The sequence below is a fragment of the Eubalaena glacialis genome, chromosome 14 (assembly GCF_028564815.1).
Source record: "Eubalaena glacialis isolate mEubGla1 chromosome 14, mEubGla1.1.hap2.+ XY, whole genome shotgun sequence".
In the NCBI taxonomy this organism is placed as follows: domain Eukaryota; kingdom Metazoa; phylum Chordata; class Mammalia; order Artiodactyla; family Balaenidae; genus Eubalaena; species Eubalaena glacialis.
Window position 1 is genome coordinate 22,581,254 of NC_083729.1, and position 16,687 is coordinate 22,597,940.

The 16,687-nt window shown below is 41.6% G+C and overlaps 1 protein-coding gene across 3 annotated transcripts in view; it reads left to right on the plus strand.

Moving 5' to 3' along the window:
* The window catches only part of BABAM2 (BRISC and BRCA1 A complex member 2), a 435,974-nt gene that overhangs the window by 383,349 nt on the left and 35,938 nt on the right, over positions 1 to 16,687 (plus strand). For 2 of the 3 annotated variants that reach the window (XM_061210581.1, XM_061210582.1), the window contains exon 11: positions 12,673 to 12,826. In XM_061210581.1, coding sequence (XP_061066564.1) covers positions 12,673 to 12,826 — 154 coding nt within the window. Of the gene's footprint in view, positions 1 to 12,672; positions 12,827 to 16,687 lie in introns of those variants that run through there. The other variant, XM_061210583.1, reaches the window with a different exon arrangement.

A 16,687-nucleotide genomic window follows, 5' to 3' on the forward strand; every position in this document is an offset into this window, starting at 1 on the left:
TTCTCCTACTGAATCCCCCACCCCTTCTCACAGAAGAAATAATGACTAAGGAGATGGCCAGAAAACAACTAAACAAAAACTTGGATAATTCACAAACCAAATAGGAATCTTGAAATATACAAAGATTGATTACATTTCTGGTCTTTTTTATCCAAGCACAAAGGAAAACTGACCAAGTTTTCATCAGGCTTCCCCTCTGTTCAAATGTTTTCTGGTCTCTGGTCAACTTTTGGTGCAAAACCCATTTGACCTTACATTCTCCAGAGCTATGATTTTTTTTTTTAATTTGAAAGAAGAAGATTATAGAATTAAAAATGAAGAGTTCCTAAAGACTCCTGAATTTGCCCCACATAAAATGATGGGCAGAACTAACTTGGAAGCTTAATTGAAAGAACCTGGCTACCTTTAATCTATGGGTTGTATTTTCTCAGCTGGAAGTCAGGTTAGAAAAAGAAATTATATAGACTCAGGTTTGTTTGTTTTAATTGCTTCTAAGAGAAAAGTGAGTAATAATAAGTATCGTTTATGAATATCTTCTATGTGCCAAGTATTCTACGTATATTCATTATGTCATGTAAACCACCCAACAGTCTTGCAAGGTAGGTATTATCCCATTTTAAAGATGAGAAAACCTAGACTCAGAGAGTTTAATAAATTGCCTGAGGTCACCCAGGTCATAACCGATGGAGTAGGAATCAAGCCCAGATCTGTCAAATTCCAAAGATTGTATTCTTTCCACTGTACCATCCTGTTCTTACATTCCTTTAGGCTCCAACCTTTATTTATTGAGCACTTTCTATGTGCCAGATGTTGTACCACCTGCTTTACTTTCAACCTGGAAGTTGGAGTTTTTCCAGTTTTATGGATGAGGAAAGAAGCTCAGTTAATCTACCAACGTGATACAACCTCTAAGTGGAACCTAGGTTGCCACCTCCAGAGCACATGTTCTTCACGTGACAATTCGGCCTCACCGAGATAAGCTCTTTCCTGTCCATCTCACCAGATGGAACTGAACCTAAAGCAACCAAAGAATGGAATGGCTTATCTTTGAACGTTTCCATAGCCACCTAATCTAGCGGGTCAGACATTTTCCTGTAATTTTGATACCCCAGCACAGTATAAACCTGGAGTGGAGGATGTTTGGCATGTGTAATACACAAATAAAAAATAAGTTCATGCAGGTTTCTGCATAGGGGAATGACATGGTGACCAGGATTTTAACCCTGTCTTATGAGGAAACACAAAATCACTCTTGAGGGGCCTGGTTTCCAAGCACTGCCACGTATTTGACCTAAACTATGTCCCACCCTAATCTTACACCCAATCCCAAATCTCAGGCCCTACGGTAAGGATTGTCCGCCTAGGAAGGTAGAGTTGTTTGAGAGAAAACGGAAGACTCCTGTAAACTGGTTACAGGCCGTCCTCAGGCTTGCCACGCAGGGCCTGCCTTTGACTGTAAGGGACGCACTAGTAAGTCTTAGGGGATGTTTTGTAAAGAGGAATCGGTTCCCAAACTGAGATGTGAATGACTGCGCTCCTCTAATAATAAATAATAACATTTTTGATTTATGTGTTATACCTTCCAAAACATTCTCCATTCTAGAAGATTTCTACCATGTTGGGGGTACTTAAATTGCAGGAAAATTTCTGACCCACCAGAGTGGGTGGTATGGGATATCTCCCCTAGAAATGTTCAAGGGTAACAGTGCCCGTGGAAGAAAATCCACACTCCTTTGCTTTGTGCTCACGACTTTGCACAGTTTGGCATCTTTATCCAGAGCCTCTCTGCACCGGCATCCTGTCCTCTGGGCCGGTATTCCCTCTGCCTGATCACCCGCATTCCCTCACTCTCCTCTGCTCTGACTCCTCGACACTGTTCCCTCTGCCTGGAATTCCCTCACCTTTCTCTCTCCCTTCCCCGTCATAAGCCTCCCACTGCAACTGCCTGTCGGAATCCTGGTCGTCTTTCAAGGCCCTGCTTATCTAACAAGCCTTCTAGAATCCCTTAGATGGATTATCTTTCCACTCCACACCCCAGGCGGTTACTATCTCTATTATAACCCTCACCATCGCTTCCCTGCCTGAGAACAGTGACGGTCAAGTGCATGCTGGCGTTGTCCTGTCAGGGGGAGGATCGGGCTTTGGTCAGCTTGGCCTCCCTAGAGCCGGCTCATAGTAGATGCTCCACGAATGCTCGTCAAATTAGATACTTGTTGCTGTTTTCTCTAGGATATAAAGCTCGTAACCAGACCCTTTCAAAAATAAAAATAACTAGATTCGTTTCAAAATTTTTTTCTTCATAAAGCCAAGTTAGTCGTCCTTCACTTTGGAGTAGTCTCAGTATTTGCAAATTTGTGCCTGGTAGGATATTCTAATTTTTAGACTGGAATTTAAACTGACGAGTGTCGGTCCTGCTACTTTGAAAAATTTTGTCCTTTCCTTCTAATCATTTGCATTTGGTACATCATCCATGAATTTTTGAAATTAAAAGCTTATGACTCTTTAAAGACCTTGCCCAGCTTTTAAATAGCAAGGATTTTGCATTTGAATATATTTTAATTTATTTAAGGATTATTTTAATCAAATTCTTCCTTAATTTAGCCAGATTTCTGTTTTAATTCTCCCAGGCCAGGACTTTATTTATTGTGACTACATTCTTTTAAAGATAGAACTTTAGACAGTATTAAATGCTGTTTATGGTGTTCTCTCTTGCTAGATTTTTTTTTCTGCATCTCATAGAAACATGTTTCCTTTTTCACATGTCTAGTGCAGTCAACATCTCCTCACTTTTATGATCTCTGCCAGTCAGTCCCTAGATACATAGCGACTACTTGATTGTGTCTAGCCCAGTGTTCACATGTGGAGGATATAAAATAACAAGAACACTTCACTGTTAGCAGTTCAGCCGAGGCTGGATTATGGGGATGTGGAGGATGGAGAACTCAGTGAGTGACAGAGCAGGCAGGAGAGGTGTCCTGGAAGAAGGTCACAGAAGCAAGAGCAGGTTGAAGGGACTGAACAAGAAGCCAGGACTGAGGAAATACCAGGATCCACAGGATCCAAACGGGATGCAACCGCAGGGGACACAGAAACCAGGTGGCATTGCAGGAAGCACAAAGTGTAGCCCTCCATCCATTTCCAGGAAGCATGGGTCCTCAGGTGTAGCATGGGGCCTGCAACATGGGATGTGCTCACAAAACGTGTGATGGATGAGGGAATGGACGAACCAGGGAAAGCAGACAGAGAAGCGCTGGAGTAGGGAAGGTTTCTCATGCTGGGGACCCCTCGGTCCTGGCCTCAGCCACTGGTTTTCTCCTTTTCTCCTGGTGAGGACAGCCCCGAGTGGGCCTTGTTCAGGAGTACAAGTTGGACGCATGCAGAGTTCTGGGACAGAGGCATTTCCTACAAGTTGAGTCTTGATGAGAGGAAACCCAGATAAACCCAGAAAAGGGAGGAGGGCCCTCCAGGAAGGGAGAGCAGCTTGGCCACGAGCTTCCAAGGCCAGCGTCAGCTCCCTTCATCTTTGCATCACCCGTTGCTCTCCACATGTACCAAGGTGAGGGCAGTGGTGGAAAAGAAAGTGTGATTGATAAAATAGGGCAGGTTATGGCTTTTCTAAATTGAATACATACAATACCAAAAGAGCCAAATAAAAAAGGAAAATTGTTATGTCTACACAGTATCGAAGCTTTATCGACTTCTTTCCTCTCTACGGAGTATCCCCCAGACTCCCATTCTGATTCAGCTTTTAACCTTCTAGAACCAACTCAAAGTCCGTCTCGTCTGCAGAGCTTCCACCTCAAGCAGGGTCCCCCTTCCTCTGCATGGACACCATGTTCACGCCTCAGCCGTTGTCCGATATGCTTCACTGTGGGAGCTTCTCCCCCTTTCTCAGGCCTCCTGTTCCCGCCCATGCTCAGGGCATGGACGCCTTCATTCTCCCTGGCACCCTACCTTCCACTCAGTAAATTTGGGAGAAAAGGAGGGACCCAGCTGACCAGCTGATTTTGCCAACCTGACAGTGTTCTCATGAGAGAATGTACATCTTCTTAGTGCCTGTATAAGCTGTAGTCCAGTTTTTATGCACCGTTTTCTTCTATGCTTTTTATTTTTCTTTACAACTTTGGTGGTTTTTTTCCCATGAAGACCATTCAACTTGCCTGACCCTCTTAGTTTTATAAATGCTCTCATTTTTAAAAATAGTATTTATTTGAATATATATATATATATAAGGATCATATAAAACATACCTGCGTACTTTAGAGACTAATAAAACACCACCAGGACTTCCCCAGTGACGCAGTGGTTAAGAAGCCGCCTGCCAATGCAGGGGACATGGGTTCGATCCCTGGTCTGGGAAGATCCCACATGCCACGGAGCAACTAAGCCCGTGTGCCACAACTACTGAGCCTGCGCTCTAGAGCCCGTGTGCCACAACTAGTGAGCCCGTGAGCCACAACTACTGAAGCCCGAGTGCCTAGAGCCCGTGCTCCGCAACAAGAGAAGCCACCGCAATGAGAAGCCCGCGCACCACCAAGAAGAGTAGCCCCCGCTCGCCGCAACTAGAGAAAGCCCACGCGCAGCAACGAAGACCCAATGCAGCCAAAAATAAATAAAATTAAATCTTTAAAAAAAAAAACACCACCGACTTCAGAGATGGAACATAACGCCAGTATCCTAGAAGCCCTAAGCGTGTCCTTCTCAGAAGTAACCACTACCCTGAATTTTATGTCAACTGTGCTCTTGATTTTATGTCAACTGTGCCCTTGATTTTCTTAATCACCTAACATATGTCTGTAAACAATATATCATGAATTTTTCCTGTTTTTGAACTTTATATAAATGGAATCATGTTGACTCTTTTCTGCTGCTATGAATATGTGTCTTTGCTTTTTGAAAAACTTTTAAAAATTATAAATATTTAAAGCCTACTCAAGTATATAAAAAGTACAAAAACAAATACTATGTATCCACCTTAGCCAAATCTCAATATTTTGCTATAAGTGCTTCTGGTTTTGTTTTTGTTTTGTTTTGTTTTGTTTTTAAAGAAAGAGCACATTATCAAATTGGTTGCAGCCCCCTGAGCACTCCTCCCTGATGCATTTCTGTCCCTCTCTCCTTCCCCATTACCCCCCAGAGGGAACTACTATCCTTAATTTGGTGTTTACCATTCCTGTGCACGTTTTTATGCTTTTTACTACATAGACATTCGTAAACAGTGTGTAATAATGTATGCATGTTTTTGGACTTTGTAAGGTCATACTTAACAATGTTCATCTATAACTTGCTTTTTTCACTGAACATTATGTTCTTGAGATTTATCTATGTTGATACATGTAGCCCTAGGTCATTCGTTTAAACTGCTATAAGGTATTCCATTGAGGAATGTACCACAGTCTCCAGTTGATGGACATTTTAAGATGTTTCCAATTTTTGTTATCACAAACATTGCTACAGCAAACCTTCTCCTAACTACCTTCTTATGCACGTGCGGCAGTATTTTAGGAGTGGGAATGCTGAGTTATGAAGTATGTACATCTTCGCTTTTACTGTACAAGAGGTTATAGAAATTTACATTTGCATCATCAGTGATGAGAAATCCCAGTGTTCCACTTCCTTGACAACACTTGAGGATTGTTGGGTTTTAAAATTTTTGCCAATCTAATGGGTATGAAGTGGAATCTCCTTGAGGTTTTAATTTTGCATGTCCCTTAAATGCTCCTTTCCTTTAGTTCAACAAGCCTTTAGCAATGTGTCATGCTGTGTGCTAAGTGCTAATTCATGGCCCCGATCCTTAGGAGTGCTCAGTCTTTGCAGTGATTCCTACCTGGCGAGGCATATCAGAGTCACTTAAGATGCATTTTCAGGAACCAGAGGTCTGAGGTGGGGCCCAGGCATCTGCAACGTTAATTCCAGGGTGATGCTGATGCTCACTTCCAGTTGAGAACCTCTGAGCTCGTGGCGGGAGAAGCCTAGCTAATTCAGCCTGGGTTCGTTTGTGTGGGCAGGTGGGAGAACCTGGCTCTTCCTGGGCCAATGCTATGGCATCCCTTTCATCTTGAGATTCTTCTTACAGTTTTATTTGATTGGCTCACTGGGTGTTGGAATGATTAATTTGTATCTGTTGATAGAAAGTACCTCAAAAGCAAATGCTAAACACAATGTAAGCAGAGGCCGGATTTCCTATAAGTTCACCTATCTGGGGCAGCTGTAAACTCGGAAGGAAACAAACAACAGCAAGAGAAGGAGGAGGAGGAGACCGTCTCTGAACTCAGAACAGTGCCTGAGGAAAGCGACCCAGAGCTCACACAGCATCACTTCATATCGTGCAGCCCCTGATCCATGCCGGGTCCTGGTCCTAGGGATGGATAGTCAGCCATGCCTGACTCTTCAGAAGCTGAGATACATGCGGGATGAAGTAGACAAAAGGCAAAGAGAAGAGGCAAGAAAGAGAGACCATATTGAGACCGAGTTGGCCTTGGTGAGAAGTGGCAAAGGAAAAAGAGCTGGCTAGGAAAAGGCAACAGAAATAAATAGAGAAAGTTCATGGTCGGGGGCAAACAGCATGCACATCCCAGTAGCCCTGGGGACCTCGGTACCACACTAAAGGCACATCAACTCTTTAACAGAGGATGGTTTGGGGGGTCTGGTAGGAAGTATTTGTGAAAGAGCAAGCGAAGTCTTCTTAACACTTGAGACTCTTGTGTATAATGGTCTTTTCATGTGTTCTCTGTCATCAAGAAAAGGCTAAATTATTTTCAGTATGTTATATTTACTGAGATGTGAAAGTCTGTACAAAGTTTAGAAAGATATCCATCAAAAGAGTTAAAATTAAACACTGTGAAAATTTATGCTGTAGTTAGAAATTTCACATATATGGAGGAGTGTATAAAGCCGGATTAAAAAAAATAAATACAAACTAAGGAAAAGGACGAGTAGGGGGAGAGAAGGAATGTTTATTTAGTACCTGCTCTTTTTTTGTTCAGTTCTTTCAACAATGCTATAAGAATTATTATCCTCATTTTGCAGATGAGAAAATCAAGATTCAAAGAGATGAAATATTTTGCCTATGGTCTCACCGCTAATAAATGAATGAGGCTAGGATTTGAACCCATTTTTACCTGACTCCAAAGGCTGTAGGTACCTTTTTCCATCATACCGTGCTGTCACCTCCCATACTAGGATTTTTAGCGTTTACAGCAAAATTCAAGAAACTCCAGGCTTTAGTTTGGTAATACTAGTAAAACCCCAAAGGTAATCTGTTTACATGATCAAATCACAAAAAGATAGTGAAAAATTGAAACCAGTTTAATAAAATGTGGTTAATATTTAGTCTCCTTGGTCACTTAAATGTAAGGCAGTGATAGTAAAAGGAGACACCATTTGATTTTGTAATGCCTTGAGTAGGGACACTTCTGAATTGGAAAACTTGACTTTTATACTTCTTGTAGGCAATGTATGGTATTTAACTTTCTAGTGGTTAGAATCTGTGTGTCTCAGAGGTTTAGCGTGTGGTTAGTAAGATCAGGGGTGGTCAGTAAATAAATGGCAGCTTCCCTAATTGGTTGTGTGCCCACTGTGGGGGCAGCCTGGGAATGAGACGTGTACAAACTGCTTTTAGGAAGAATTGACCTCAGTGGGAATCATCTTTGGAAGGGAAGTTTACAGCCATTCAACGTGGGGTTAAAACTGTCTCCTAATGAGGCTTCGAGGAACCAGAGGGCCCTGAGAGGACTGGAAGTGGGAATGGGCCATCACCACCACAGAGTGACTCCATGAGCATCTTCCCTGCTAACGCAGGAACACAAGAGTATAGAGTTTGGAAGGTTTGGAGAAATGAAATAATGGCTGACTTGTGAATAATGACGAAAATATTTGATGATGTGACTCCCAGGGAAGCAATTATGGTTAACCCCTCGTTTGTTTGGCATTTTCAAGGATTGAACCGTCCCACATAACTGAATTTTCCAGACAACTAAAACTTTCCTATTTATGCGCCTTGAATGTTTTTAACCATGCTTGGTGGAAATGTTTTTGAAAATAGATTATACAATTATCCTGCTTCCTTGAACAGAAGCTGCAAGAAATAACATTTCCTTTCGTTGCCTTTGACTGCAGGTCTGAGAAGACCTGATTAAATAGGTTTAAATAGTTAGGGCTTGTAATCATCTCACATAACAAGAAATCCAGAGCTGGGCAGTACCAGAGAATGATGAATTCTCAGCTCAGTGATGTCAGGCTGACTTTCCGCTCATGGTCACAAGATGGGTGCACAGCTCCAAGTCCCAAGATCTCACATGATAAGATCTAGGCGAGAATGAAATGGGGGCTTCTCTGTACATGTGTCTTTAATTAGAGAGGAAAATATTTCTCAGAAGACCCCTGGCCAACTTCCCCTCAGGTCCCATTGGCAGGACTGAGTCACATTTCTATACCTTGGTTTTATGGGAAGTCTGAGGGAGTGAATACTCAGCACTCTCCGATTATGGGGTGGGAGGAGGGCTCTGCCCGTAAAAAAGAAGGATGGAGAATGGCTGTTGGGTAGGCAACCAAGAGTGTTGGCCATATTACCAAGATTGGGAGTGAACGTCACTATGTACGGTTATAGCTTGAGGGATGGTCGAGCTTTTTGCTCCTACACTGAATCACCCCAGACTGGGCTGCTTTTTGATTTCCTAAGTCTGCTTTTATTTAGTATTCTCTCTCCTTGCTTTATGCCAGACTGCTAATTATCACTACTTGCTGTTAATGTCCCTTGCCCTAATCTTGCCATAATTAGATTTTTTTTTTTTTTCTGGAAAAACCATATGATCAAACTTGTTAGAACTATGCCTGAAATGTTGAGTGAGTATCTGGCAGCTGTCCTGTGGATCGGATACATAGTATGGCACTTCTTTTGGCTGTTCAGTGTCACTTTTCCATTGTTGAGGTTTTGGGGGAAGTGAGCAGTTTTTAGAGAGTCTTATGAACTTAGAGAAAACTAATGAAGTCTTCTTCTGGTGCAAGGATGAGCGCCTAGGGGCAGTTATGCTTATTTACTAGAGAAGGTAAAACTGTCGGAACTTCAGCATGGTTTAGAGAGAGGCAGCAAAGTTTATCAGTGCATTCAGCTCCCTCTCAAAGCTGCACGGAGGGTGGCTGCTTGGACAGCACCACCAGCTCTGGGACTGTGGCCAGGGGAACCTGTTACTGCAGCCACTGTCCAGTATGAGGCAAGCTGGTGCAGAACTTAATTATTCCTGCCTTCTGCCAGGGTGTCAGAGCCCTGTGAGTGACTCCTGTGAAATGCCCAGCTTGAGCAGAATTAGCAGTGTTTGGATGTGACTTGTTTCAACAAGTTCTTGAAGAAAGTAATGCTTCGGAAATGGTTATTGAAATTATACTGAACAAGTGGGGACCATGCCTTCTGTGACTCGAGAGCTGACCAAAATTCGGTCTCTGTATACGGAAAGAAGGAAATAGGAAGCAGTTGTGAACATAATACTGACGGTGAGCAACGGAACCAAATGGAATGATTCTACTCTGGGAATGAAACCCGAGCTAGTAGACAGGTTGGGTCCTAAGGAAGCAAATGTTAAAATGTTCAGATTAGACATGGCTGAGATGATGAGCCCAAACTGCTTAGAACCTTGGGAGTTCCATAAAGCAAGTTAGCTGTTTGAAGGCCCACCAGTCATTATTTTACTATGCATCAGAAAATCATGACTTTAGCCTGTAGGCAAAATGTGAAGTGTCAGAAACATTTGGGGATAAGGAAAACAAGTTTTAGTTTTTTTAAAATTCTGACTAATTTGCACCATTCAAATCATTCTTCTAAGAAAAATGCAAAGTATTTCTCATAAATAGTTTATTTATTCACTCCTTCTTATGCATAGAACATTTTTAAAGAAGCCATCCTTTTAGTGACTGCTGACTGATCCAGGCAGGATACACCCTAGTTAAGCTGAGCAAGATATTTATATTTTTCTAATTTTATTTTCTCGTATGTGAATTAATATGTGGATTACCGATTGTACCTTTGAAGGACTCTGACCAGTCCTGCCCCCCTAATAATGTAGCCACTGTGTTTGAGGTTTAATATTGGCTTCCAAAAAGCTTCCAGCAACTCATTTTCTAGAAAACAAAATAACAGGAACAAAAAATATAATGCATTTCAAAGCTCCAAAAAGCTGGTAGCTTGAGAATCATGAAGCCTATGGTATTATCTGTATTACTGGGGTACTGAATGGTGACTGTACTTACTTTGAATTTGTAAATTATTGCCATTGAATTTTATTATTTGAAATTATTGCTGTTTTGAAGGGAAGCTTGCATGTTAAATACTTTTCACCAATGCTATTGCTATTGCTTTGGGGGTTAATCTGAATCTCATTTTAATGTATGGAAACTTATATATACTATAAACATAGTTGAAATCAAAGGAAAGAATATGTGAGTAGGCATTTTTCTAAAATTAATCAGAGGAAATGAAATGAGTAATCAGAAAAGAGATAAACAATTTTAGAAAGCGATATTTATTCAAAGTGACTGAACACGGGACTTCCCTGGTGGTCCAGTGGCTAAGACTCCACGCTTCCAATCCAAGGGGTGCGGGTTCGATCCCTGGTCGGGGAACTAAGATCCCACATGCTGCGTGGCGCAGCCAAGAAAATGTAAAAAAAAAAAGAAAAAACAAAAAAAAACCCAAAAAGACTGAAGACATTACAGATGAAGCTCTGTAAGATGAAGGGATTCCAAAGGGTTTTCTGAATCCAATTACTTACCATTTGAATTAGTCTGTTTTTCATGTTCTGTATTATTCCTATATGTTACCAAATCTTTGCTTTGGCACAAATAGACATGTATTGAAACTGCATTGAGGCACTTGGAAAATGTGATTAAAGAGTGGACATTCAAAATCTTGCCACTTTTCTTTGGTCGTGGTGTGATTCATTTGTCAGAAACCCCCTGCAGCACTGAGTCAGAGTCAGATATACTTAGACGTCTAAGAGGCCTTACCAACTGGACAGTTTTTTAAGTTTGCTGCAAGCCTAACTTCCCTCAAGAAATCATTTTGGGTACTTAGTGGGCCTAATCCAAGTCAAATGTCACCCTAACTGACATGGTGATACATGTATAACTATCTAGTATGTATTTTTCTGTCATGTATTTGCCTCGTGGAGCCAAAAAGTTAAACCCGATACATCCTTCACAGTGGAGACTTTAGCTTACTAAATTGTAATTTTGACGTAGTGAGTATGTTGTGAGGAGGTTATACCAGTAAACCCAAGAGCAGGTGGCAATGTGACCAGTAGAAGGAGCTTAGGATTTAAATCATAGGACTGGATTTGAGTCCTGTGTCTGCGTAGCTATGGCATGAGCAAGTTAATAAACCTCTCGGAGTCTGTTCATCTGTTGAATGCAGCTGGTAAAAATAATGTCTGCTTCAAGGAGTTGAAAGTATCGAATCAGATAAAGTATATAAAGGTACTCTGCAAAGCTATAAAAGTCTATACACATTTTTCTTATTATTTTTTGTAAATTAATGTGCCTGTTCTGTGTCCTTCAAGTAGGTAACATTCACAGAAATACACATTATATGCCTTGAGGAATGTGCCATTGAAACAGACTGCATTTTTAATGATGGTTTGCCTCAACTGAAAGGAGGAAGTCATTTTTTTAAAATTTATTTATTTATTTGGCTGTGCCAGGTCTTAGTTGCAGCACGCGGGATCTTCATTGCTACGTGTAGGATCTTTAGTTGCAGCATGCAGGATCCCTGGTGGTCCAGTGGTTAAGACTCCACGCTCCCAATGCAGGGCGCCCGGGTTCGATCCCTGGTCAGGGAACTAGATCCCGCATGCATGCCACAACTAAAGATCCCGCATGCCGCAACTGAAGGAAGTCATTTTATTTTTTAAAATTGAGTTAAAGGATCCCAAAATGAACAAATAAAGCACATAATACTTGTTAACAGCAAATATTAGAATCAGTCTATACTACAACAGTAGACATATGTAGTCCCTGTTGCATTCCATTAAAGAACTCCTACTGGTTTAGGAGATATATATGGTAACACATATGGAAAAATGTAAAACTGCTGAGTATCAAAATTCACTGCTTGATTGGAAGTAAGTGATAACTTTATTTTTTTTCTGGTGGCCCAGTTGCCATATCCTATAAAAAAGAAACATTATCACTTGCCCTCTTGATCCCCTTTCCAAATCCATTCTTTAAAGATGGTCTCCATCCCACCTCCTCCATCGAATTCTAGATGAGGAAGACAGTGCCTAACCTTTGAGGAGTTTCTGATATAATGGAGACTTAAAGCAGATATACAGCTAACTCCTCTATGGAATAGTGGACAAGGTAAGCGCCACAGCAGGTCAGGTGGCTGGGGGTGCCCAGCTTCTGTAACCATTTCCTAGTATTCCTTCAGCACCTGCACATCAGGCCTCATATTGGTTGAATTTTTATTTATGGGTGATTTGCCTCTCTACCTAGATTGTAAACTCCGTGAAGACAGGGAAGGCACCTTGTATTTCTTGGTCTCTCTCTCCATACCTTTTACCTAAGCCTCAACGAGTATTTGTGGTTCAAATAGTCTTGTACCCAACATTCAGGTTTAGCCAAAAAAGTGTATTAAAAGGCATTTAAGCCCTAACTTTCTTTTCCTTTCTTCTGTCTTTGCAGTTGACCTGCCCCTCTTTTTTCCTCGAGACCAGCCGACTCTCACATTCCAGTCCGTCTATCACTTTACCAACAGTGGACAGCTTTATTCCCAGGCCCAGAAAAATTATCCATATAGCCCCAGATGGGATGGAAATGAAATGGCCAAAAGAGCAAAGTAAGTGAATCAATTGTTATTTCTTGCAAATAGAAACATTTTGTTTATCTAGTCCAGGAGTTGGGCAAGCTACTGCCTGCAGGCTAAATCCTGCGCTGTGCCTGTTTTTGTAAATAAAGTTTTACTGAAACAGCCACACCCATTTTTAAACTTATTTTCTATGGCTGCTTTCATGCAACCATAGCAGAATGAGTAGTAGAAACAGACCACATATGGCCTGGAAAGCGAAAAATACTTGTTATTTGGCCCTTTATAGAAAAAGTTAGCCAACGCCTCATCTAGCCTCATCAGGTAGATTGCCTTTTTTTCTTTTTAAATGGGTTATATGATTTTTCTGAAATCTACCTTTCTATTTATTTTATTTCTTTTTTAAGATTTATTTATTTTTGGCTGCGTTGGGTCTTAGTTGCGGCACACAGGCTCTTCGTTGCGGTGCGGGGGCTTCTCTAGAGTTGTGGCGCGAGGTTTTTCTCTTCTCTAGTTGTGGCACGCAGGCTCCAGGGCATGTGGCCTCTGTAGCTGTGGCAAGCAGGTTCCAGAGCGCTTGGGCTCTGTAGTTTGCGGCACGCAGGCTCTCTAGTTGAGAAGCGCGAGTTCAGTAGTTGTGGCACACGAGTTTAGCTGCCCCGTGGTATGTGGGATCTTAACTCCCTGACCAGGGATCCAACCCACGTCCCCTGCATTGTAAGGCGGATTCTTTACCAATGGACCACCGGGGAAGTCCCTCTACCTTTCTATTTAGATTAGAGAATAAGTACTAGGTAGAAATTGGAGTTAAGGAATAACTGGTGTCGATGAAGAAAATATTGGCATCTACTTTCATTTTTTTTTAATGGAAAACTTCAGCTGACAGTAAACAAATAGAATTTTTGCCTAGTATTCAACACATGGATCCAGTACCTAGTTTTTCATATGGACCTATAATGTCTTTGAAGGAACAGAGTGAATTATATATCCCATTGCATCTCTGCAGCCATTACCCAAAGTAGGGCCTATGTCTTCTTTGATTGAATAAATGGCTACACAAATAGCTTAGGACCGTTAAAATCCTTATGGAAATAAGTTGGGAATTTGATAAAGGTTGAAGTTAGCTGGAGCTTGGAATTTAGAGATACAACTATTGCACGTGAATCTCTCTGTAGAAAGCTTTCACCAGTCATATGGAATACGTAAATGTAAATGCAGAGAGTTTTTTACAGGTAAGACTTTAGTATCTGGAACACCAGTCTTCATGAACCATGGCCTTCCTAGATTGAAGCAACAGTGGATCAACACCATAGTTTCCAAAAGTAAATCATAAGAGTGGCAGGTGGTTATTACTTTATCACTCCATACAGCCATATGCTCACACCTGTGATCCCAGCTGAAGGATGATCAGATCCAAAGAATCACAGAAATGAAGAATATCAATTCAGCATCCTCTTTATTGCTCATCCAGTATTTACTGAGCATCTACCATGATCCAGGCAATGTGCCCCTTGCTGGGGATACAATGATAAATAAATTAGAAATTGTCCATGTCTTCATGGAATTTATAGCCCAACAGGAGAGATCAAAGCCTTTATCATATCAAACATGTGACGGTTTTAAAGTACCTACTAGTAAAACCTGGCCTTCCAGACCTAGAATGCTCCTTGATTGGTAAGACTTCTTGCTCTTTCCTTCCCCTCCCTGGGTCCTATTTCCATCCCCAGGTACCCACTGGCATCTATATGTTCTGTAGTACAAGACCTTCACTCATAGCAGGGTTGGGGCTCTTTTAAATAATGACAGGGTAGCTTTCTCTAGAAATCCAGACCTCCCCAGATTCACATGTGGAATCCAGAGCTGTTGTTTACCTGAACCTTTAGTGTGCCCTTCCTCCCTGTATTCCTCTTTGTCTGTGATGCCCAAGTCTGAAATTCTATTTAAGGAAAAAAAACAAACATATGCAAATGTAACTAATAACAATGAGTAAGACTGACTTATCTTGAAATAAACTTGAAAAGGGGGATTATGATGTAAGTTTTACATTTGAGGGATTGCAGTTGTTTAATTCTCCGGGCTTTCCCTGTGTATACATAGGATCTGCCCTTAGAAGATGGGCTGTTATTTGTGGTATGTGCTGTGGAGTCTGAACCAGATGTGTTTTTGTGGTTTCCATGGCAAAGCTATCTCGGTGTGTGTGTGTGTGTGTCTGTGTGTCCGTATACGCACACGCGCACTTCTTAAGTAGACATTTTAGAATGTATGAATTGAGTCTTTAAGGAGTTGCAGACCACAAGCCTATGATTTCAGTATAGGAATATCGTAAGTGAAGCCTGTTTATCTTAACAGATTGGTTCAGAGTTGCAAGAGACATTTGCTTTACTTCACCAGCCTAAAGAAAACATCCGAAGCAATGTTAAAAAAGTCTGCTTTCTACTGTAGTGAAGATGGATCCATTTTAAATGTAATAAAAGAGAAAGCCAGCAGCTCATGCTAGGAAGAAGAAATAGTTTAAAAGCTCCTTCTTAAATTGACCTGAGTAACTTCCCTGAGCTGTGTCAGAAGGCCAGGTAATGGATAAGCACAACCAGAGAACTGTCCTGCAGTACAGACCAGAGTTTGGTGGAGAAGGTGGAGAGACAGGACAGAAAGAGAGAAAGGTCAGCTGCAGCATTCCTTACACCCCCTGCTGAAAATATTGTATGTACACAGTGCGTAAAAGGCTATAATTCACTTGGAGAGCTCTGCCCAGGACATAAACACTCTCACGGTTTATGAACAGCGCTAGAGCCCTTTGAGTGGAGTCAGCTGTTTATTCCCTCCTGCAGAGCAAAATTCTAAGCATGTGAATTCAGAAAGGACACTTTCTGGCCAGGGCTCTTCCTGTGACATGTACTTCTTGCTCGTGGCTGTTCAGCAAATTCTGTCCTCACAAGTGAATTACCCTCTGCTGGGTGAACACAGGCTTCAGGGTCATGTGTGCCCCAGTTCCTATCACAAGTTCTAATCTGTAAGCTCGGTGGCCTTGGGCAGGGCTATTAACCTTCCCGAACTTCATCGTGTAAAACAAGACTGTACTCCTCCCTGCTGATGGGCTTGATATGAAGGGTCAGTCAGTGGGTGGACATGTGAAAGACCCTTGGGTTTAGCTTCTGCTTTGTCCCACGGTGCCTGTGCCCACTGCTTTCCTCCTGCTGTCTTTCTGCTCCTGCAGGTCTACCCTTCCTTCCACATTCTTCCTTATGGTTTTCCCATCCATGCTAACTTGCAGGCAGCTCTTTCCCCTCTTTCCAGTGTTGGTTGACTGTTGGTCATATACTGCTTTGAAATCTCTTTTGTATTATTCTTTGATTTTTTTCACATCTTTGTATATATCTCATTTCCTTAATCGACCTGTGAGTCCTTTGAAGGCAAGGGTTTTGCATATATCTTTTAAAGATATCTTTATCTTTTAAAGATATTTATTGTCATGTAATTTACATACACTTATAATTTACATACAATGAAGTGGACAGATTTAAGTGTATCTTTTTTTTTAAAAAATATTTATTTATTTATTTATTTTTGGCTGCACTGGGTCTTAGTTGCAGCATGCGGGATCTTCATTGCGGCATGCGGGATCTTTGTTTTTTAGCTGCAGCAGGTGGGCTCACAGTTGCGGTATGCGGACTCTTAGTTGCAGCATGCATGTGGGATTTAGTTCCCCAACCAGGAATCGAACTCGGGCCCCTGCATTGGGAATGCAGAGTCTTACCCACTGGACCACCAGGGAAGTCCCTAAGTGTATCTTTTGATGGAGTTTTGACAAAGTTAACTTCTACCCCTTTCCAATTAGTCTCCTCACCCCCAAGACAATGCTGTCTGATTTCTATCACCATGTCTTAGCTTTTCCTC